This window comes from Poecilia mexicana, unplaced genomic scaffold, assembly GCF_051168715.1.
Source record: "Poecilia mexicana isolate PSO_F unplaced genomic scaffold, ASM5116871v1 scaffold_2, whole genome shotgun sequence".
NCBI classification, from domain to species: Eukaryota; Metazoa; Chordata; class Actinopteri; order Cyprinodontiformes; family Poeciliidae; genus Poecilia; species Poecilia mexicana.
Window position 1 is genome coordinate 31,581,769 of NW_028263371.1, and position 22,605 is coordinate 31,604,373.

The window sequence follows — 22,605 nt, forward strand, 5'->3', positions numbered from 1 at the left end:
TGTCTGGATTTAAGTTAACCTTCAGTCACCACAGGCTTTGTTTTCCCACAGATGCTGCTTGTAAATGGTTTATATTGTTACTGCTTCATCCCCCCCCCCCCCCCAACACATTTTTATTTGCAAAACATAAGTTGTTTGGCATTGAAAAACACATACCAAATTTTGCTGCTCAAGCCACAAATGCATTTTTTTAAACAAATATGACAGAATTTAAGGGGATAGAAACAGGCTTTCCAACTGTAGGTGGGTGAAGTGTCTTAACCAAGGACATGACAGGAGAGGGGATTGGACTGGAACAACCCATTTGTCCCTCATCACCCCCTCAGCATGACAGTTGAAGCCAGATTCTTTTACTCTGTGTAAAAACACAGCAATGTTTTCCACTGCCTAACATTAAATCAGACTAAGTGTTTCCTTCCCAGACGATGATGTCACATTTGAGCTATTGGGAGGCACACCTTAAATATATCGCTTTATTGTATGATGTCACTGGACATTCCTAATGAATACTTAAAAATATAATTATAAAAATAGATTGTTAGGAATAATAGTTTATTTAAGAACACAAATGGTTACATAAAAATAACATAAAATAACCACATGGATTTACATATTGTCACCTTCTTAAACTAATGGTCTAATTTATTTTTGCCAAAAGTGATTTTGACTTTAAGACAAAAAATCAGCCCCTCAAAATTTTAGGAAGGTGACAATATTTAAGACATTGCAATCTAAGAACATTTTTAAATTAATCCCGATAATCTTAAATATGAATACAATGTTGCATGTGCACAAGTTTTACTAGTTAAATTGAATTACTCATATTAACTTTTGATGTTCTTATAATTTATTAAGACCCCCGGCCCCCTCCTGAGCCCAGTGTTTCAGAATCCTAGCTACGCCTCTGGGAGCATTGTTGACGACCTGAGTTAAACGCCTGTTATGCTGCTCGAAAGTAAGAGGAATTTGTTTCAGAGTGATGCCGAAGCCATAAAATAAGTGGTGAAACAAGTGGTTGCCGCTTTTATTTTGTCTGACCCAGCGGAAGTGTTCCTCCGCTGTATTCCCGCGACGTGTTAGCCTCCGCAGCCCCGTCGCTGCCGCTTGCAGAGAGGAACACACACCGACTCGCTTAGGCCCTTCACGGTAACCTCGGACGCCTCTCGCCGGTGTCAGGAGACGCTCCGTCCGCCTTGTCCTCCTCCTCTCTCCTCGCTGAGTCGAGCCATCACCTCTGGACTCGCAGGGCTGTGATTTGCGGGCGATGCGGGAGCAGTTTCGGAAGTGAGTAGCTGCAGAGGGGCTGGGGAATGTTTGTGGTGCTGATAAATAATGGGGATGGTGGTAATGCAGGGGAGCTTTTCACGCCGCTCGCACATCGACCGTGCGCTTTGACTGTCAGTCAATTATAACAGAATATTAAAGCGAATTGTCGGTTTTGCTGAGAAATGAGCGAGAAGCGCTTTTCCCTTTCTCCGCTAATGAAGTGGGAGGTAAATGGTTCTCTTTGGGAGTGATTTAACCCTTCCTGCGGTTGTTACCGGGGGAGCGAGGCGAGGTGTGCGGCCACTCGCGCCTCCTCGAGCCGCTCTCCTCCCCGCTCCTCTGCTGCCATATTGGAACATGAATCTGTATATATTCAGCCCGGAGCTGCGCCTGCATGTCAGCAGTATGTGATTGAATTTTGCCCACTGGGGAATACGTGGTAATCTCAACGCGTGTAATAGACAGACCCCCGCCGTCAGTGCAGCAGTGTTTGAATTCCTTCACACTCCACACACGGTCACCTTCCTGGCAAATCGGCGCTGAATTGTTGCACATTTAGTGCTGTTTTGCACCGATCCGATGATCCACTTATCGGTTTTCAGCATGGCTGGATAGGATGTAGTCTTTATGGGAATGGCTGCTTCCCATTTTTGGCACCCATGTGATTGCAGGTGTGTGTGTGTGTGTGTGTGTGGGGGGGGGGTGCTCCGACCAATTCACTTTTTAGTCCATGACTATTTGATTGACATGAAAAAAAGTCATGAAACAAATGTCAATTTTTAGAAAAGCATCAGCACTTGAATGAATACCAACATATCGAAACCAACCTAGTTTAGACCTTCTTAGCATTTCTTTTTAAATTAAGCAGCATCGTGGGGCATTTTGGACAGAGAATGGCTGTTTAAGGTCATGCCAAAGAATTTAATTAGTTTCTCAGCCTGCACTTTGACTAGACCACTCCAAAACCTGCTTTTATATATTTTTGTTGGCAAAACTGCTGGTTTGCTTCAGATTATTACCCTGCTGCATAACAGCAAACACGTGTTTAAGCCTAAAGTTCTTCTTCAGGATTTATCTCTGTTAGATTATGTCAATATTGTTAGCAACTAGTGCCTAGCTCATTGCTGTGCTTTCAAATTCTGTTATTCTCTCACCTTTTTTGAATAAGTACACATAGTCACTTAAATGTGCTAGAAGCTTAGAAAAAAGTTGCAATTTATTAATCAATTCCTCTCATTGCTACTCAAGAGCTACTTCTCTATAAGAAGAGTCTTAGTCATGCAGGGCATCGAGTGTGAAGCTCTCTCTGTCCTATCCAAGGGATAGAATAGCTTCTTTTTGAATGATACAGCAGCAAGAATAGCCCTTAGACTGTAGTGTGTTGAGAAGTACTGCGCTGCTTTACAATTATATTTCATGCCACAGATCCATGTGGTTTTACATTAGTTTTACTCTTTAAAACATCTCCCTTAGCCCTGCTGTGCCCCTCAGCTGTGACATCGGACCACCGTCTTTGTGCATTTTTTACTAGTCCTAGTCAAATACATTTGTAATTCAGTGCATTTACATATGTGTTTAAAAAAAAAAAAAAAAGGCCAATATTAAACCTCAGATATCGAAAGTGGGGAAAAAGTGGATCGGTCGATCTTTCAACCAGTACCAATGTTCTGGTTGAAACGCCAAAAATGAGATGAGGAATGTATATTGATAGCAAACATTTAACATTAGTATAATATTTAAATTTAACATTAATTTTCTTGACATTTTTCTCATATCTAGGTCTGATCCAGCCTCATACCTTGAATTATCTCTTTGATTTCCTTTTACAACTTTGTAATCAAAGTGTCGTTTTCAGCTGGTTGCTGAAAAAACGACAGCTGTTCACTGTTACATGAGTCAACGCTCCACGTTGGACAAACACCTCGCTTGACCTGCAGCCATTCTCGGTCCCGATGCGTTGCCGTGTTGCCGGTGAAAGCAGCTGCTGCGCGTTCATTCGGGGGCGTTTGTGTGAGCGGCGCTCTCATGACGAGCTGCTGTTTATCCACACTTTGAGGCTGAGGATTTTAGAGTAGCTCTTCACCAGGGGACCCCTCTCCTCATTATCGGGAGTGTGAGTGTGGGAGAGAGGCAAAACAAGCCTGCGGGCCGATTATTGTTTGTGCGTGCTTCAGAGACGGAGGTTAACTGCGGGTGTGCTCTCGTACAACCAGCTGGACCCACGTTGACCGCTTCCCAGCTGGACCGGGTTGCGTTTGTGCACTGCCGTGGCCCCAGGTAGAAACCGGACAGCTTGAAAAAGTCCGAGCTGCACTGCGTTCTTCTTCTCTTCTTTGTTTTGCTCGATGCAGTGGTTGAGCCACACCGCCCACTGTGTTCAGCAGTCACCCACTTTGCACACCTACTATTAAAGCCTGACCTGAAACATCCACCTGCACAGAGGAGAACACCAAGATATCATTTCACCTTTATCCCTGGCTTTATTTACTTCGAATACTAAAGTATGGCTGGAAAGGTTTTAAACTAGTAATGTGAAAAATAGCTTTTCATATTTGGACATTGTAACAGTGGTGAAAAATCCAAATAATATATAAAAAAATGTGCATCATATCTGGGGCCAGTTGAAAAAATAAGAATAAAGCTGAAGCAGAACTGGACATTGACCCAATATGTACCAGTATGTCAGCCAATCAGGGTCTGAGAGTGAAGAAATTAAGCTATAGGCCTAGTCAAAGCCCAGATTTTTCCTTATTCAGCAGCAATATCACATGAGAGAGAGATAGCAGTTGCTATAAAGCAGGTTTTAATTAATATTTAAATGTATTATTCATTTTGTGGCATTATTTCAAGATACCCTTAGCATCTCATATTAGCAATTAGCCCTTAATGAAGCTTACTGGAAAATGAGTTCAATACCAATACAAACAACCATGTAGGGAGTGGGATCTCTGTCAACAGTATGACGTCTTAAGTATTCCTCTTGCTCCAACTACAATTCTTAAACAGCAAAATGTCTGTGTCAAATCAGTGTCATCGTTCACAACTCCTGATTGGCCCAGTTTAAATCTCACTGGAGAAATCAGGGGGAATTGGATAGGAAGGCAAATGGCCGATCAAACTTCAGCGAGAAAATGGTTAATTATTTGCTTTCTGTAAAAACTGGATATGACATTCCTAAAACCACAAAAGTCATGACCAGGTTTCTAAAAACACCTAACTCCCCCCTCCATAACATGTTATGTATTATAAGCCTGGCGGGCCACCAGGCTGACCTTGCCAAAGGTAAAGCCTTGGAATTTGCGTTTACTTTGTTTTAAATACAGTGCGAAAAAGTAATGTAAGCTAGTTGATGCATTTATGGTGACCCCTGCCACCAGACGGGTCTGGGAGAAACCAGTCTCCACAACATTTTATTGCTGTTGGTTCCATTAGTTTGTCGATCAGATAATTGAGTTTCCAACCAGCAGGTCAAGCTAAGAACCCTCCAACTTCTGTTGCAAGCTGGACTTGAAAATACTCTTGAACTTACCAACAAAATATTTTAATCTTCCTCTGTTTTTGTCCCTTTGCAGCCACCAGACCCAGACGACATGCTGGGACCATCCCAAGATGACGGAGCTCTACCAGTCTCTGGGTAAGCGTCACCTCGGCGCCTTTTAAGGTGTTTTTAATGTTTTTTTATTGGAGGGTTTAAAACTTACAACGTAACATTTTACTCCTCAGCCGACCTGAACAACGTTCGGTTCTCGGCCTACCGCACCGCCATGAAGCTCAGGCGCCTGCAGAAAGCTCTCTGCTGTGAGTACGGTCGCGGTGGCTCCTCGCCCCGTCGCGACGCTGCGCCTCGTCCTCCCCATTCGCTGCTTTTCTCTTTCCCTCGTCTTCGTCCCGCCTCTCCTGCCTCCTCTGTACTATTAACCATCTGTCCCGTTCTGTTTCTGTTTCTGACGCATCATGGTGTCCATATGTGTGTTTACTCATCCCTCTCATCTTTTGCCTGTGGATCTGCAAAGTGGGAGCTGCCTACGTCTTTCTGTCAGGCTGCTGCGGCAGCACAGAGCAGAGGAATTATTTGTGACGCCAAAGCTTTTTATAAATAAAAGCAAAATCCCCCAGGAGTGGAGTTCTGGAGTTGAACTCCAGCCCTAAATTCAATCGCAATTGAATTTAGGGCTGGACTTTGACTGGGCCATGCTTGCTACCTTGGTAGCTCTTAGTGCATGTTTCAGGTGTTTTTCTGCTCTAGTCTCAAGTATTTGTATGCTGCATCCCCTACATGGCCTTCGGACAACTTTGACTAGGACTTTCTGTGGATTTGAATTAATGATATCAACAGTTTTATTTGTAATAGGATTAATTGTATGTCATGAAATCATTCCTTCTGAGGTTTGGAGGAATGGATGGCTCTACAGAGCTATGACGGTAAATTTAGCAAATATACTAAAAATACATTTATGATTATTCTTTTCTCCTTTATTTAGGATGGTTTGTTACAGTGGAATATCTTTCAAGTTACGCAGGAGAACCTTGGTAAAATTTCCTAACTTTTGCTTCAAGTACGCAGCTCTGAATTAAACAAAAAAAAAAAAAAGAAATTTACATTTTTTGTCTAATGCCAACAAGGAAGTAACTACTTCTGGAGGCAGTTCCTTACACTGAGCTCAACACAAATGTACTGTTTTCAGATGGCTGTTACACCATCTACGTCACTAAATAAAATATTTTAATCCGTTTAAAACTTTTGTGCCTGCTAAGGCTCAGAAACTTAAATGTTTCAAGACTTTTTGCAAATAACTAACAGGCTGTAGCTGATGATTGACCAGCGCCTTCGTCCTTCGGTTGTTGGGTGGCTTCAGTAGTGGTGTTCTCTGAGGCAACGTTGCTTAAAACTGTAACCTACTCAAGTGAATGTCACATGTAATTATCAACCAATTTTCTATTCCACCTGGTCCGTCTCAAGGCCTTGGAAAAACTTGAACGCAACTGAGACCAATCAACACCAATTTTGTTTTTCTTTGGACTGTAGAAGATGAGGTTTGCAGTCAACAAAATTTGTAGAACATTATTTTTGGCGTTCCACAAGGACCCATTCTTGCCTCTTTTCTCTTTGTTGAGGAAAAACTCACCAAAACCTCTAAAAGATGTTCCAAAAAGCCTGGAGAGCTGCTGATTCAAACCGCTTTTTAGGGATTTCAAGAATGTCTGGTGACTTGGAAGCAAAGCTCATCTGTGGTGGTGTTTCTTTTCTTAGTGGACCTGCTGAGCATGCAGACGGCGTGCGAGGTGTTCGAGCAGCACACCCTGAAGCAGAACGAGCAGCTGCTGGACATCTCCCAGCTGGTGGCCTGCCTTACCAGCCTGTACCAGCGGCTGGAGCAGAGCCACTCCCACCTGGTCAACGTCCAGCTGAGTGTGGACATGTGCCTCAACTGGCTGCTCAACGTCTACGACACGTACGTGAAAGCACGCCCCGACACGACCCCAGGAGTGTTTTCCCCCCAGAGCTAACCAGGTTCTGAAATGTTGCTTTGGCAGCGGGCGCACTGGGAAGATTCGGACTCTGTCGTTCAAAACTGGAATCATCTCGCTTTGCAAAGCCCACCTAGAGGATAAATACCGATGTAAGTCCAACCAGCTCGTACATAAAACTAGAGGTTAAAATTTAAGTTGATATCGATCTGATATTAAAACCTGTATTGGTCCTGATTCTGAAAACAATTCTAGATCTATTAAGTTCAATTCCATGCTTTGTGCTCTATGCAACATCATTATTATTTATTCTACAGTATATTTAGAATTCCTAATTATACTTTCTGTAGCATTTTAAAGGTTTGTTGCTGTTAATTGTTACATATTTGACCAATACAGTCAACCTATTGTTTTGTCAGTTTCAGGTTTTTTATTATTTATTTTACATGTGCTGTTACGCTGCTAATTGCACTGAGTGGCTAAATTAAAGTTGTTTTTACTTGTTAGCTTGTGAAGCTATGTGTGTATTTAAGTGTGATATACTTAAATTTGTAATTCAGTGCATTTATGTTTAAAAGAAGAAATGGTTTAAGTCAATTCAGCTGTTTTTCTGTATCAGCCGATACGAGACATCAGATATCGGTTTGGGAAGTGAAAACACAAAACATGATTAAAATCCATGCCTTGCACATTTTTGATTAATATTTGTTACTTAATGTTTGCTTTGTTTGAAAAATTATGAAAAATACATAAAAATAATTTTTAGAAGAAGAAATTTATATTTTGTAATAAGGATATATGATCAAAGTGAAAAATTAGAATTCATTGTAATCTTTTATAATTTTTTAGTGACACTATTATTTTGAGTCACAGTTTATTTTGTACAAGCTATCAAACTATTTTATGAGTTGAGTTATGAGTTATGATATTTATCCTTTTTTTAAGTTTTCATTTCTTTCTCTCTCTCTTCCCCTCTGCATCTCCAGTTTTGTTCAGACAGGTCGCCAGCGCCACGGGTTTCTGTGACCAGCGCCGCTTGGGCCTCCTCCTCCACGACTCCATCCAGATCCCCCGGCAGCTCGGCGAGGTGGCGTCCTTCGGCGGCTCCAACATCGAGCCGTCCGTCCGCAGCTGCTTCCAGTTTGTACGTGCCTCAGTCAGAACCGGTCGGAATAGACCTGGATGCAGACACAAGCAGTGGCTAATTCTGCGGGGTTACATGTGATTACTTGCCTTCTCATTTCCCCGCTGCCTGCCAGCCTGGCGGTGTGAAGGCAGCTTATCATTATCCAGATCAGTAGCTGGAGTCAACTTTGTAGTCTTGACTCTGCTGTCCTGCTTCTGTAGAGAGACGAAATGAAAGGGGAACATTTTCCTGCCTAACTCTTCTCTGTTTTTGTCGGGATTTTTAGTTGGTTTCTCCTCCCTGAAAAGACACTTTGAAAAATATGATGTTGTAAAATCGACTTTTTGAGCTTTACATCATGTTATAATGTTGTTCCCTCAACAAAAACACACCTGGAGTGTTTCCTTTGTTCTTTCATGCATGTTTTGAAATCCTTTAATCTCCCGTGGCAACCACCTTGGGGCAACTCAGTTCCTGCTTCGAGGTGATGCATTTGCAGTTTTCAAGATTTTAAGCTTCCGCCTCACAGAACAGAATCCTCCCCCAAATCCTCCACTCGGCTCCTTCAGACTAGACAGCAGCAATTAGCAAACACCTACTAACTTGTATTCATTATAGGAGCTACTTCTCAGTGCAACGCTGGTAAAAAACGTAGTTAAAGGGTTAATAGAGGAGCCATGTTGTGATGACTTGTTGAAGGCAGCGCAGTTTCAGAAAGAGTCAGGAGCTTCTTAAAGAGACAGAGACCCAATTTTAGGACGTTTTATTACAAAGTCAAATTTCTTTTAAGTTATATTTGATATATGTAGCATTTTTATAACAACTGATGGTAATTTATTTACTTTACTTTTAACAGCAATACATTGAATGATGCATCTGAATAAGTTCTGAACCTAAAATTTCTTTATTACTCCCAAATCTAAGTTTCTAAGAAAATTTCAGAAATGTGAGCATAGATGCGCTGATGCGCTCAGTACCTGGTTTGGGTTTCTGTCGCATTCATCTGAAGTTCTGTTTCTCTCTCTCTCTCTCTTTGCAGGCCAACAACAAACCTGAGCTGGAGGCCTCCATGTTCCTGGACTGGATGCGTCTGGAGCCTCAGTCTATGGTTTGGCTCCCGGTGCTGCATCGGGTCGCGGCTGCAGAAACCGCCAAGCACCAAGCCAAGTGCAACATCTGCAAGGAGTGTCCCATCATCGGGTTCAGGTGGGTGAATTGGTTGAAATCAAAACCGATCCAATATTAATATCTGTGCCTCGACCAGCCGATACTGTATCGTATTGGATGCAAAATAATGGATCGGAGCATCCCCAGTGATGCCATCCCATGTGATGAATTGGTCCTGATTTCCTTAAGTTTGGGATCAACTGATATCAAGGAAAATCAGAATCAGTAGGCCAGGCTTTTCAAAGATCAGTGATCGGCCAGAAAACTGCAATCACTGCCTCCATAATTCATTCCTCTTATTTCATATTTTGTTTTGTTAGATGTGTTATGTCGACAGTATGGGGCAGGAAAAAATCTTTCCTTTGCTCACAGCTGACTTCAACTGCTTTGTGTGCTGCCAGATGCCATGGTAACCGTAACGTGATGTAAACATGCCTCCATAATAGGACTGAGATCATAACTGACCCTGGTTATGACTCAGCTTATTTCTAAGAACAGTTAAGAGGCTTTTTCAGAATAAAGCCTCAGTCAGGTTTATGTCAGAGTGGTAGCCTGATGCATAAACAAAAATACTCTGTGAGCAACAAATGTCCTACATTTATTCATCTATTTTCTTTAGAGGTTTTTTGTCATGTACAGCTGACTTTAAAAGATAAAATCAAATAAACTGAAGTCGCCAGGTTACATGGATCCAGAAAAATAGAGAGGGGACACAAAGGAAAGAAAAGAAAAACACAAAGAAGGCAGAAGAGACAAAGGAGGGAAGGAAAAGTAAAGAAGAGAAGGAAAGGAGAAAACCAGAAGAAAACCCTTTTAGATAATGGATAACTGAGACTGGAAAAGATGGCTGGTGATCCTCTCCTCTCTTCTCATTTTTTCCTCTTATTAATCATGTAGTCTACTTTTCTTCTTCAGATATCGGAGCCTGAAACATTTCAACTATGACATTTGCCAAAGCTGCTTCTTCTCCGGCCGCGTTGCCAAGGGACACAAGATGCAATACCCCATGGTGGAATACTGCACTCCGGTACGTTTGGGCCGGATCTGAAAAACAATCCTGCAGCGTTTAAGAATCCAGCTGCCGTCTCTCCATCCAGCTAATAAGCCAACTGATTGTGCTTTGAATTATTTTCTGTTAGTGATGGTTACCATGTAAGACAAAGTGTGTTCTTTATTGCTTTTCATTAAAACGAATCTCAGTGGATTACAAGGTGGTGCTCCGCTCCATCTAGTTTAGAAATTTGAAGCTTAAATCTTGACACAGTGACCATAAACTTAATCGAATATATTCTAGTCCAGATTTTCTCCATGATTGCAACAAAAACTTGCCACCTTAAAAATTTCTTGATTTTATTTTTATTTTTTTGTACTTTTTCTTCAGTTACGTTTCAGATCATCAAAGTGAATTTTATATCAGAGAAAGAGAATCCAGTTTTCAAAGGATTTCATGGATTAAAGGGGAAACAAATCTAAACCAGTCTGTGTTTAAGCTTGTCCTCCATGTTAAAGGATGAAATAACTCCAGTGAAAATATATTTTGGTCAAATTTTACCATCTGTTGTTAAATAGGACCAGTCTGACAACATGAAGTAGGGTGCAGTGACACATCTGAGGAAATTCTCCAAAAGATGAGATTTTAGATTCCTCTTTAAGGAAGCACAAAGCATGACTTCTTACCATTACATTTATATTACTGAGTAATATAAATGTAAATGACTTTGAAAAACATAAGTCACCAACTCATTGTTTAAATTTAACATTTTGTTTTGATTTTTCCATTAAAAAGTGTCTTTTCTGAGCCTCTTCTTTGCTCCGTCTCTGCAGACCACATCAGGGGAGGATGTGCGTGATTTTGCCAAGGTGCTGAAGAACAAATTCAGGACCAAGCGCTACTTTGCCAAACACCCACGCATGGGCTACCTGCCCGTCCAGACCATCCTGGAGGGGGACAACATGGAAACGTGGGGCTCACACACAAACATACACACAAATACAGACAAGAGACACAAGTAATATTCTGACCTACAGAAGAAGTCTATACAACTTCTAAATTCGCGAAATTCGTTTAAAGCGGATTTGTGGAAAAAAAATAAGTGATGTGAAGGGGAGACCCTGTGGAACTCCCTTTTTAATAAGTCATCTGTGAAAAACGGCCAAAACGACCAAACGGGACATGAGGCCCTGAAATCATTTCCACATCGCTCCCAGTTTACCTGAATGAAAACAAAGATTTAGCATCATTTAATAAATGTAACATTAGCATGTTGGAATCCAAAATAAATGCATCTAAAATTTAATTTGTTGAATTTGTGTCAGCAGAACCAAATGAAGGCTGAAGGTCTCTAAAATATACCAAGAACAACAGCGGCATGTTTTCTATATTTGAAATATACTGCTCAAAAAAATAAAGGGAACATTTCACTTTAATTTTGTGTGTGGCTCCAAACCCAGGCCTCCATTGGTTAATAAATTTGATTTCCATTGATGATTTTTGTGTGATTTTGTTGTCGGCACATTCAACTTTGTACAGAACAAAGTATTCAATGAGAATATTTCATTCATTCAGATATAGGATGTGTTATTTGAGTGTTCCCTTTATTTTTTTGAGCAGTGTATATAACTATATAAAAACTCTCTGAAGCTGAATGTGTGCAATGGAATCTGGAGCTGGATTAATGTGTAACTGGACTATTTTCTTCTACCATGCTAAACAAACACATTATCACACCTTCCTTATGTTTAGCTTTTGTGTGGATGTTTAACTTCCTTTTACTCAATAAAACTCAGCTAAAGGTGCATCTCTGAACTTTGGAGCTTGCAGAATATTAGTAGAAAGATCCATTTGTAATGATGGTATGCTGTTTCTCTTCCAGTCCCGTCACCCTGATCAACTTCTGGCCTGTAGACCATGCGTGAGTATCTGACACACAGTCTCAGTCTGCAGCTTGTTTTGTTCTTCTGATGCTTATATAAACCTCTGTTTTTTTATCAAACCAAAAAAAAAAAACATGGCACCAAGCAAGTAGATTTTTCTTGTGCAGTAATTCATGTTGGAAAAGAAAATCTCATAAGACATAAATTAACACAGCAATCAGACCAGAAGTCTGTGAGCAGGAACCACAAAGATTTATCCTTAAAGCTGGTTGCAAAGAGTTTTAAAAATTAAGGGTTAAAATAACTTCCTTTTTTTTTATAGACATCAGTAAAAAATGATGGGCAACAAAAAGGTCTAGCTTAACCTCTGCCATCTAAGCAGATGGATGTTTGTGTCTGATGTTTAAAACTTTCTGAAAACTGGATTCCAGGTTTTCACTTGAGTCAATTTTCTATTTTAAATAAGAAAATAAGTACAATGCTGTGTGTAATCAGTCTATATTAGTCACATGGCAAATCACTGCAACTATTCAAGAATATTCAAACTTTTGAATAAATCACAGTATCATCAACGTAAAGCAGGATAAACCACTTTATCCGATGTCTGGGATTTCCAGCTGCGACTGTCCTTTCCTGTTTGACTCATGCCGTCTCATTGTCCTTTCTCTCTTTCAGGCCTGGATCGTCTCCTCAACTCTCTCACGACGACACACATTCTCGGATCGAGCACTACGCCAACCGGTAACACACACACACTCTGTATCCTTGCTTTCCTGGCATTAGGTGTTGCTAACATGACGTGGTGCAGCAGTCTTTACCACCCCCTACTTCTGTTTTTATTCCACTCACATTCCATGCTGCTGTCCTCAACCCTGGAAGTGTCCCAGCTAACGGCCAACAATTGCTAATTATTTTTAGTAATCTATGTCATATTTTGAGTTTTCCCTACTCGTTGTGTTGCATCTGGACACGAGGGGCTGAGAACATGCGTTGAAGGGGGCAGCAGGAGCAGGTCAAGGGGGGTTGTGTTTTTGGCAGTTGTGTCCGCTAAGTAACTCCACCAACTTCTGTTTTTATTGGCTGATATGATGATTTATTTGTTGTTTGCATAACCGCACACTCTAAGAATACTGACAAAGTTTGGAAAAATGGCCTCAATGTTGTTGTTTCTTTGTTCAAAATCTAGTTTTGAGGAGGTTGAGCAATGACTGTGATGGAGCCCAACACTAAGGGCTCAGCATAAATGTTTGATTCCCATTCCTAAAGGGGAGAGAGCAGGACCTTCCACACCATGTGATACAGAATTGGAAATCGGAAGGAAGATGATAAATGGTTTCCAACATAACTTCAGATCTGTCCTTTTCTGGAGGAGTGGCAAGAAGAAAGACACTAGACACCAATTGTAAGCTAACATGTTCTGGTCAGATGAGACTAAATTTTGTGGCTCTTTGCAACAAAATAGGCAAAGAGCAACACAGTTTGTCGACTCAAAAAAAACCCTGCTGGGCTTCTTTGGAACACACCGAAGAAGACATGACTGACCACTGGAACAGGAAGTCTTTGAACAAGAGTATTGTTGGTGTACAAAAGCCTTCAGATCTTCTGGTACACTGGGACACGCTAGCCGTCTTTACAACATATGCTAGCAGCCTGGAAGCTAAGCTTAAAGCTTCCAGTGTGGCTCAGCACTGACTAGTATTATCGTCTGTTCTATTTCCAAATTTAAAAAAAATCCCCAAAATAATTCCAATAAAATGTTTGACTTGTAAACTTATAAAGATCCAGAGCAGTTGTTGTATATTATGTCAAAGATAAAACAAGACTCAATAAGTGGTTCACTAAATGGGGGGAAAAAAAAAAAAAAGAAGCAGCAGTCAGTGGTCGGATCTCACTGAATGATCCAACCAGAACTTGACTTGTTCTGGACCTGATGGAAGCCCCTGAAGCTGACAGCCAGCTGTCGGTCTCTGGTCTCTTTGGTTTAAAGACTGACTGCTCTGTTTCTTCCCCCTCCACAGGTTAGCTGAAATGGAGAACCGTAATGGCTCTTATCTGAATGACAGTATCTCACCCAATGAGAGCATGTGAGAACAGCTTCTTGTTTTTTTTGTTTTGTTCTACCCTGTCCTCCTAACTCACTGACTGGCTTTCTGCGTGTCGGCTGCTTCTGTCCTCCTTGTTTCCACTGGCTGCCTGTGTTACTCGTCTGTAAATGTGTATTCTGGATTTAAGGTCAAATCTTTGACTTCTTTTCTTTTTCTTTTTAAATTCCCCCCTTGACTATCTGTTGTTCAGTTTTATTGTCCTCCTTCAATATTCTGTTGGATTAATTAACAAAACCCCAGAAATGTACATAAGAATACATATTTAAACTCATGACATGACCATGTTTTAAATAACTTTCTCTTACTTCCCTTCTAAAAAACAATTGTTTTTGTAGTTTTATCTACAAAGTCTTGAGTTTCATCTAGTCAAAGAATCGATAGCGAGGTTCAGAGAGAGGACAGTTGATGCTGCCCAATATAAACTCAACTATTAAAACTCACTTATCATAAACTTAATAAGTTTGTAGGAGTAAAACGAGCGTATTTGTTTGATTGTAGTCGATCTTTCTGAGACTTTGTTTTAGCACTCCTGTTGCTCTGTCTTCCTTACTCGACTTTATCAGAGAACAAGTAGAGGAAGTCCAATCACTGAATGTGAGTATGACTATCAACTGAGCAGAGCCAGTCCACAGAGTAAACATGTCTTCTAGATTGTTTAAGAAGCAAAAAAAAAAAAGAATTATTTTCTTGTTTTGTTTTGTTGTTCTGATAGGACAACAAAACAATTCAGGCAACATTTCCAGGACAGTGGTTGGCTGTCCTGATGGTGATGTTTTGGCCTGAGCCAGCTCTGTAGCCTCACCAAGTCAAAGTTCTGAGTTTTTGGCTTCAAAAACTAATTTTTGTTGCGGTTATGACGAGAAAAATGCATCATCAGTATACATTTGATAAGTGATGTTGCATCACTGAGCTATTTAATAAAAGTGTCCCGAGAACGGCGCCTTGAGGAACCCCAAAAGTTACGCAAGATCTGAGTCATGTAAAAATGATCAGAGCTTTCCATTTAGGATGGAATGTTTTTGAATCAGGTTAGAACAAATCTTTTTGTCTCTTAGTGTTGTGAGAAGTGATGCATAGTTTTATTTTTTTGTGTACAAAATGAAGGCATACAGGACAGACTTTCAGATGATGGCAGAAGTTTTTCCCAACCTGTGGGCCAGCAGAACAGATCCTGTTTGTGTTCCTTATCGTTCTTATTTTATTCTTCTTCTGTGCCAACATTTGGTTACATTTACAAATCTTAATGATGAATGATCCAGTTTAAGATTCAGAGAACTCTTCATGAATAGATTTTAGGTTGGACAGAAATCAAGTCAAAGATAAAGCAGCTCAGAGGCTGATCATTTATTGATAATGAACAAAAACAATGTTAATATTTTCAGCCAAACATTTTTCTGTTCCTCTCTCTGAGCTTCAGATTCTCCATCTGTGTTCAGTCCCGTTCTGCTGCTCCTTCATTCACCTTCTGCTTTTCTTTTTCTCCATTTTTTCCTGTGTGTGTGTGTGTGCGTGTGTGTGTGTTCACACATGCACGTCCATGCCACGGTGTCTCTGTGACCTTATGAATGTGTGTGTCAATCATTGGTGGGTATGTTTGATGTGTGTGTGTGTGTGTGTATCTGCAGCGATGACGAGCACATGTTGATCCAGCACTACTGCCAGTCTCTGAACCAAGGCTCTCCTCTCAGTCAGCCCCGCAGCCCCGCCCAGATCCTCATCTCCATGGAAACAGAGGAGAAGGGAGAGCTGGAGAGGGTCCTGGGTGACCTGGAGCAGGAGAACAGGTCAGAGGAGGAAAGCCATGTTTAATGGTCATTTGATTTGGAACACAAAGTAGCACATCATGGAAGGAGGTTTCAAAAACCTTTTATGATTTATGGAAAAGTTGATAGTCATAAATATCACGGTCACTGATTTATTTATTTTTTGTTACTTTTTAGAATTTCCATGTCCAAATAGTAAAAAATTCTGAGAAAAAAAATAATTTTTAGATTAAAGCAAGAATTTAATAAATTTTTTTAATCCCCCTTCTGTAATTACTTTTTAAGTGTGCTGTGAATTTTTATTCTGAAATCACTAAATAAAATCCGATGCATTCGCCTCCAGATATAACCAACACTTAAAATCACAAGTTAGAAAAATGAACAAAATGTAAAAAATGTCTTTATCTAACGGGCCTTTTTTTAATTCCAAATCAAAAAAGAATGAAAATCTTGTTGGTTTTTCTTATTTGTCTTGTCTCAGGTTAGATGTTTCTGTGATTGGGTTGGCCTTGGAATGAGGAAAAATTTAAGTAGGAGCAAAACTCACTTCCACATCCTAAACAAAATGTTTTCAGAACCACAAAGTAACTTTGCAACCCCAACAGTTAAAATAAAGCCTAAAATACGTAAAATCCAGTAGCCTTTTTTCCCCCCTGCATATGAAGGTACTATGAATAAAAAAACTGTCCCTGATTGTAACTAAAATACGCTTCTGCGAGCTCTGAGTGAAAACTCTGCGGTTCTCCCTACAGGAAGCTGCAGGCCGAGTACGACCGTCTGAAAAAAGCCCACGACAGGAAGGGTCTGTCTCCGCTGCCTTCGCCGCCCGAGATGCTGCCGGTGTCGCCGCAGAGCGCTCGAGACGCCGAGCTCATCGCCGAGGCCAAGCTGCTGCGGCAGCACAAAGGCCGCCTGGAGGCCCGCATGCAGATACTGGAGGACCACAACAAACAGCTGGAGTCCCAGCTGCACAGGCTGAGGCAGCTTCTGGAGCAGGTGATCATCTCGTCTCTTTAACTACACCAAACGCTGTGAGCTGGGCCAGAGAAAAGAGCTGACTCATCAAGACAAACTGAATATGGCCACCACGTTTAGAACTGGTTCTGCTTTTGATTTGCTAAATAAGCAACTTGGTTGTAAAACCAGCAGCAGTTTTTCCATATTAGATGTAAATAATTAGATAAATTAGACCATAATGAAAAAGTCCCGAGAAGAATGCCTTGAGGAACTCCATACGCAATTAACAAGTTTAAATGCCTTTTACTGAGGTAACAGTACCTCAGTAGTGGGACTGCTTTTTCTTTGTTGGTATCAAACTTTGTTGACAATTAGTCTTATAGCCAAAATTGCTACTTATGGAAGGTAGCCATTTTGAATCATGTCAATTATCATATCCTGTTTGAGTAATCAAACGTTTTGTCACTGATCATGTTGACAGACATTTTAAAACATCAGTACATGTGAATGAAACAAAAATATATATATTTTTTAAGGTTTAACGTTCCAAACTTGAGCTTGATGTCCAAATGGCTACATTCCAAAAAAAAATTATTTAGTCTTTCTAAACAAAAAATGCTCAGAAACACTAAATTTAGCCCAAGTTCAGTGAAACTCCGTAGACATCCAAACTATGTTGCCCGTCAAGCTCAAGTTTGGAAAGTCAAATATTCCAAATTTAAACCTGGAAATCTCAACATTTGATGCAAAAAAAACATTATTTTAGTTTCATTTAGTTTGAATAAAGTGAAAAATAGTCAGAAGTGTTGATGTTTTAAAATGTCTGTCAACATGATCGGTGACAAAACGTCTGAGGACTCAAATAGAATATGATAATTAACATGATCATTAATGTGAACTTCAGTATTTCTATGCAATGAACTGAGGCATCTGGCCAGTCATGGTCAGTTATCTCTGGTTCAGCAATGGTGGCAGTCGACGACTCACTCGTGTGTGTGTGTGTGTGTGTTTATCAGACGGATTCCAAGGTGAACGGCACGGCCCTCTCCTCCCCCTCCACCTCCTCCCAGCGCTCCGACTCGTCCCTGCCGCTGCTGCGTGTGGCAGCCAGCCAGACTACTGACACAATGGGTAAAGAGCCTTCACCCTGCAGCCAGTAGAGCAGGAAACGGTCGGTTACCTCCATTGATGTTTATAAACCATCAAACGATTTGTCGGTTTTTAGGCGATGATGAGTTTTCCAGTCCTTCCCAAGATGCATCTGGCCTGGAGGAAGTGGTGGAGCAGCTCAACAACACTTTCCCTCACAGCCAGGGTACAACAGACTTCACTTCCTGTACACAAATGTTCAATGTCGACTGGAACATCTTGATATGTGTCCGTTTTGTCCCTTTTCTAATCTCAGTTGTGAGGTTTAGTTTCAGGTCTGAAAATATTCCAAACTTTATTTCCTGTTTGTTACGTCTCATTCTTCTTTGTGCTCTCGTTCCTCCAAAACTTAGTTTGGAAACATTAATTTCAGTGTAACTCCTTCGACATCCAAACAGAAGGATGACTTTTCCCTCTTTCTTCATGTCTTTTCTTCCTTTTCCTCGTTGAGCCAGGCGGGAGAAGGGGACATCCATGAGAGGTCAGTCGCTCAGTGTTCCCTCTCCCCACCTCTTCGTCTCTAGAGCTTGTTTGCACCATGAAATAACCAAACTGGTAGCATGTCGTTTGCTCTGATCTTATTTGTAAGTTTGAAGAAAATATTTATTGTTAAATATTCTTCCTGAGGACATGGGATTTATTTTGCTAATTGACCGTTACTATAAAACAGCTGAAAGTAGACTGCAGTTACTATTTTCTGTCAGTAGGAGGCAGAGTTTCACCATTAAAGAGGTTTAACTGGAGGTTTGGTTGGATCAGTTCCGTCTACCAGAGTAAACATCCAGACTAATTCCTCTTATCTGCAAGAAAACACTTTGATATTCCGTTGAAAATTTGTACATTTGCAAAGATGAAATCAAAACTAAAATATTCTCTGACATTGTAAAGTCTTGCATCTATAAGAAAGAAAGCAAAACTCAAGTTTTCTGTGACATCTGCCATGTTGGAGCTGCTTCTTCATGGTGATTTGTCGATCTGATGAGAGGAAAGAAAACTCCTAGAAAAGATATCATGTCACTTCTCACAAATGTACAACTTTTTGACAGCACAGAATATCTAAGCTTTTAGGCAGAAATGTAGACGTCTGTCATACAACAATAGACCAAATGATTGTTCTATTGTTGTATTTGCCTCTGGAACTTCACCACAATTTACCTGATGATGCTTAAACTTTCTAATTATTGTTCACTTAAAATGCTATATAGTTTTAAAAATTAAAAAAATCTGAAAAGTGTGTCATGCAGTGCATCCTTAAATAAAAATAATCAAGTTTTGGCACTGATTTGCAACATGCTTTAGCTTTGTCCACTGCAAACATCAAACAGAACAGCCCAAAATGCCGATTTTACTCCTCCTCCCCTGTAAGAGGCGCTAAACACGGTGCCATACTCCAGTAAACACAAGAACAGCAAACAGCCTTTTCAGTCAGCTTATAGAAGATTTCTTAGTCTTCTATGCATGGCTAAAGCATATTGTTAATGATTAAAATACATTAAAATTCTCAGACAAAAGCGAGAGCTACTAAATTGAAAGAAAATTTGTTTTACATTTCACAAATGAAGAAACAAAGTTTTATCGCATTAAGGATACAATAACACCAGTTTTTTTGCTTTCCACTATCAATTTTGCCTGAAGACAAAATGCATGCCACACTTTTCAGTCCACACTAAACATTTTAAAACCAAGTTTTGCTTTTGCTATTTTCTGCTTTTTTATTGTGACAAGATCTGGAAAGTTCAAGCGGTCATGCATGGATGGTTCCACATCAAGGGTCAGAGGTCAGCAACCTTCAGCTTCCAAAATTAATATTTTTTGGAAATTGGGTCTCTAACAGTTGACTATGCTGTAAAATGTGCCTGGAAAATACATTGGGTCTATAAAGTGTGAAAGTTGCTGACCTCTGGTCAATATGCAGCTACTGAACTAACAAACTGACTGTAAAAAAACCCCACAAAGTTCTTAAAATTTAAAGACAAAAATAATGAAACATTCTAAGAAATACATTTTCATATGCCAACATATTTTGTCTATTATGTTAGCATATGAAAACATTTTTCTTCTTTGTGATGGGATTTATCCCCGAGTTTAACCCCTTAACTGGCACGATGACATCGACCTATAAACCAGCATTTTGAGGGTGACAGTTAAGAGGTTAAAGAATTGGGATTCTGGAGGACAAAGTCACTCACCTTTTATTTTTAGTGATCCTGATCCTCTCCCTGCAGGTCCCAGCATCGGCAGCCTGTTCCACATGGCGGACGATCTGGGCCGCGCCATGGAGTCGCTGGTCAGCGCCATGACCGCGGAGCGCAGCGTGGAACTGCCGCGTCCTTTTTGATCCCCCTATCATACCGCATGCTTTTCTAGTCGAAACAACTGGATTGGAAACTGTTTACACAGAGAATATAATGTCTATTTTTGTGAAGGATTGCAGTTAAAGCAACAAGTACAAAAAAACACTAAGATTTGAGTAGTTTCTTAAAACATCCTGTTTTATTGTCAAAAGAAGCTGGTTTTTAAACTTCTATGCAATTGTATAAAACGAGAAGCGGGGTTGAGAAACAGAGACGGCGTCTTCAGTGTCCTCGTATATTTGCTATCTCTTTCTAACTGGGGAAACGAGCTGAAGCATTTCTCACTAGTTTCAAACGATTGTAACAATGAGGGTGTTTTCTAAGAGGCAGTTCTCTGTGTGTGTGTGAGTGAGTGAGTGTGGTGCCTAAAATTTCATAATTTTTTTTTTTTCCTGGAGTGGAGGGATGCTACTTTTTAAAAACTGGATGGATATTAATACCCAATACAAGCTCTGATGATCCTAATAACAGTAAAGCAAAGTAAAAAAAAAAAAAAAAAAGAAAAAGGCCTCGCACGCCATCGTTGCATCAAGAAGAGTTTTCAGAAAGTTACTAGGGGGCGCTGTTGAGTTCGTTCCCCTTGTCTGAACAAAGTTTTTTTTACTTTTTACTTGGTAGACCAATTTGACACGTTAATTTGCAGCTGATCACTTGGCTTTCACAAATCTAACATCTGTCTGTCTTGTTGCAACTACAAATTTGTCATTTCCCTAAAAGGTCAGATTTCTGACTTGCTTTTTAACATGTTAACTCAAACCATTCATTCTCCAAAGGCCAAAGTGTTCAAGTGCAAACCAAGTTTTGATCAGATGTATTTTTTCTATCAGCTAAAGCAGAAGAATGAATCTGCTCCCGTTTCGCACAGAGAAAGAAAAGTCTTCCTCAGTAGAGAAACTTTAACAGTCAATGCCTTGATCCATGCGGCACAGGAACATTTAAACTGTTTGATTTCCACTACCTGTTATTAACTCAACAACCTCATGTGAAGTTTGGATGTTAGTTTGACCTCTAATCAGTTCCACACTCCGAGATTAGTAAAAATCAAAAAGATATTTCTAATTGAGCACTGGTGGACGTTGAATGTTCTGTCGAGCCTAATCTGGTTTTTCGTGTTACATTTTGTCTTTGGTTCAAAGCAGGTTGGTTTCGTTCTGTGTGAGGAGCTCTGATATTAACGTGTGACTAAGAGAAAAAAAAAAATCTTAATTTGTAATAATCAGTTGTTTCATCAGATTCCTGCAGCATGACCCAGTGAGTTTGAAATTTTGACCCAAGTTGATTTCTTTAATTTTCTATTTCAAAGAATGTCATTTTCACCTAATTTTTTCAAATAACCCGTCGGTACTTCACAACATATCAGAGTCCATCAAATGTATGCCTTACTACTGTACTATAAAATGCTTTACTGTATATCAATAAAGCATGCCGTTATGTTGACTGCCTCCCTGCTTTATTTCTGATATTTGTGTATACTGTTGACCTTTTCTATGACGTGCTGACCAGCTGCAATTTTAGATTGTACTCAATTCAGACGAGACAATTTGTGCACAAACCCAGTAACTCCGAGATGAACTAAAATATAAACAAAGACTCCGCCGCAGCGGTCAAAAACTGCGGCGGAGGAGTCAACACCAGGCTGTCGGCCCACGGCTCATATACGTGAGGCCTCAGCGCCATCTAGTGACCAAACCCAAAAACTACACATTTGGCGCCTATAGACCCTTTTCACATGACGTCACACAACCTCCGTTTTGGCTCGAAGCTGTGTATCCTTAGTTCCGGTGTACATAGTAAGTAACGATAAAGTTGTCTATTTTATATATATGTGTAAAATGGACACATATATATCTATATAGAGACATATATATATAGAAAGAGAGATTCAAATATTTATATATATATGTATATATCTGACAGCATATGTTGATCAGACAGAACACCGGAGCATGGAGTTTACACAGTCTCTAAAACATTTGCCTAAAATAAGATTTGAAGATAGATCACGATATGTTTCCTAACTGTGGCTAAAGCTGCTGCTAGCTGGTTTACTCATGATCGGAGGCTGGTTGGAGAATGGTAAATTGACAATGACTAATAACGGTTATCCAACACGTAAACACTGTTTTATAAAATACAGAAAGTGAACCTCTAAACGTTACAGCACTGACAGAGAGTATATTTTTTTCCTAAATGTGGCTAAAGCTGCTGCTAGGTGGTTTACTCTCCGATCGGAGGCTGTTTATTTTATACACAGTTAGAGAATGGTGATTTTACAATAATTAATAACAGCTATCTAACACTTAAATGCTGTTATTATTAAACTTACCTTTTATTATATCCTTAAGATTATGAGAATGCGGGAATTTTTCAGCTTG

General features: G+C 40.1%; 1 protein-coding gene across 5 annotated transcripts in view; it reads left to right on the plus strand.

The window, feature by feature from the left end:
• Window positions 1–21,672, plus strand: part of dmd (dystrophin) — a 217,626-nt gene extending 195,954 nt beyond the window's left edge. For 2 of the 5 annotated variants that reach the window (XM_014998044.2, XM_088014602.1), the window contains 16 exons: window positions 4,839–4,900; window positions 4,990–5,064; window positions 6,518–6,719; window positions 6,802–6,887; window positions 7,722–7,879; window positions 8,901–9,067; window positions 9,944–10,055; window positions 10,853–10,989; window positions 11,902–11,940; window positions 12,578–12,643; window positions 13,921–13,986; window positions 15,633–15,791; window positions 16,523–16,766; window positions 17,744–17,858; window positions 17,953–18,042; window positions 20,102–21,672. In XM_014998044.2, coding sequence (XP_014853530.2) covers window positions 4,839–4,900; window positions 4,990–5,064; window positions 6,518–6,719; window positions 6,802–6,887; window positions 7,722–7,879; window positions 8,901–9,067; window positions 9,944–10,055; window positions 10,853–10,989; window positions 11,902–11,940; window positions 12,578–12,643; window positions 13,921–13,986; window positions 15,633–15,791; window positions 16,523–16,766; window positions 17,744–17,858; window positions 17,953–18,042; window positions 20,102–20,214 — 1,891 coding nt within the window. In that variant the 3' untranslated portion in view covers window positions 20,215–21,672. Of the gene's footprint in view, window positions 1–4,838; window positions 4,901–4,989; window positions 5,065–6,517; window positions 6,720–6,801; window positions 6,888–7,721; window positions 7,880–8,900; window positions 9,068–9,943; window positions 10,056–10,852; window positions 10,990–11,901; window positions 11,941–12,577; window positions 12,644–13,920; window positions 13,987–15,632; window positions 15,792–16,522; window positions 16,767–17,743; window positions 17,859–17,952; window positions 18,043–18,331; window positions 18,358–20,101 lie in introns of all 5 variants that reach the window. The other 3 variants (XM_088014614.1, XM_088014605.1, XM_088014608.1) reach the window with 3 other exon arrangements.
• The last annotated feature ends 933 nt before the right edge of the window (window positions 21,673–22,605 follow it).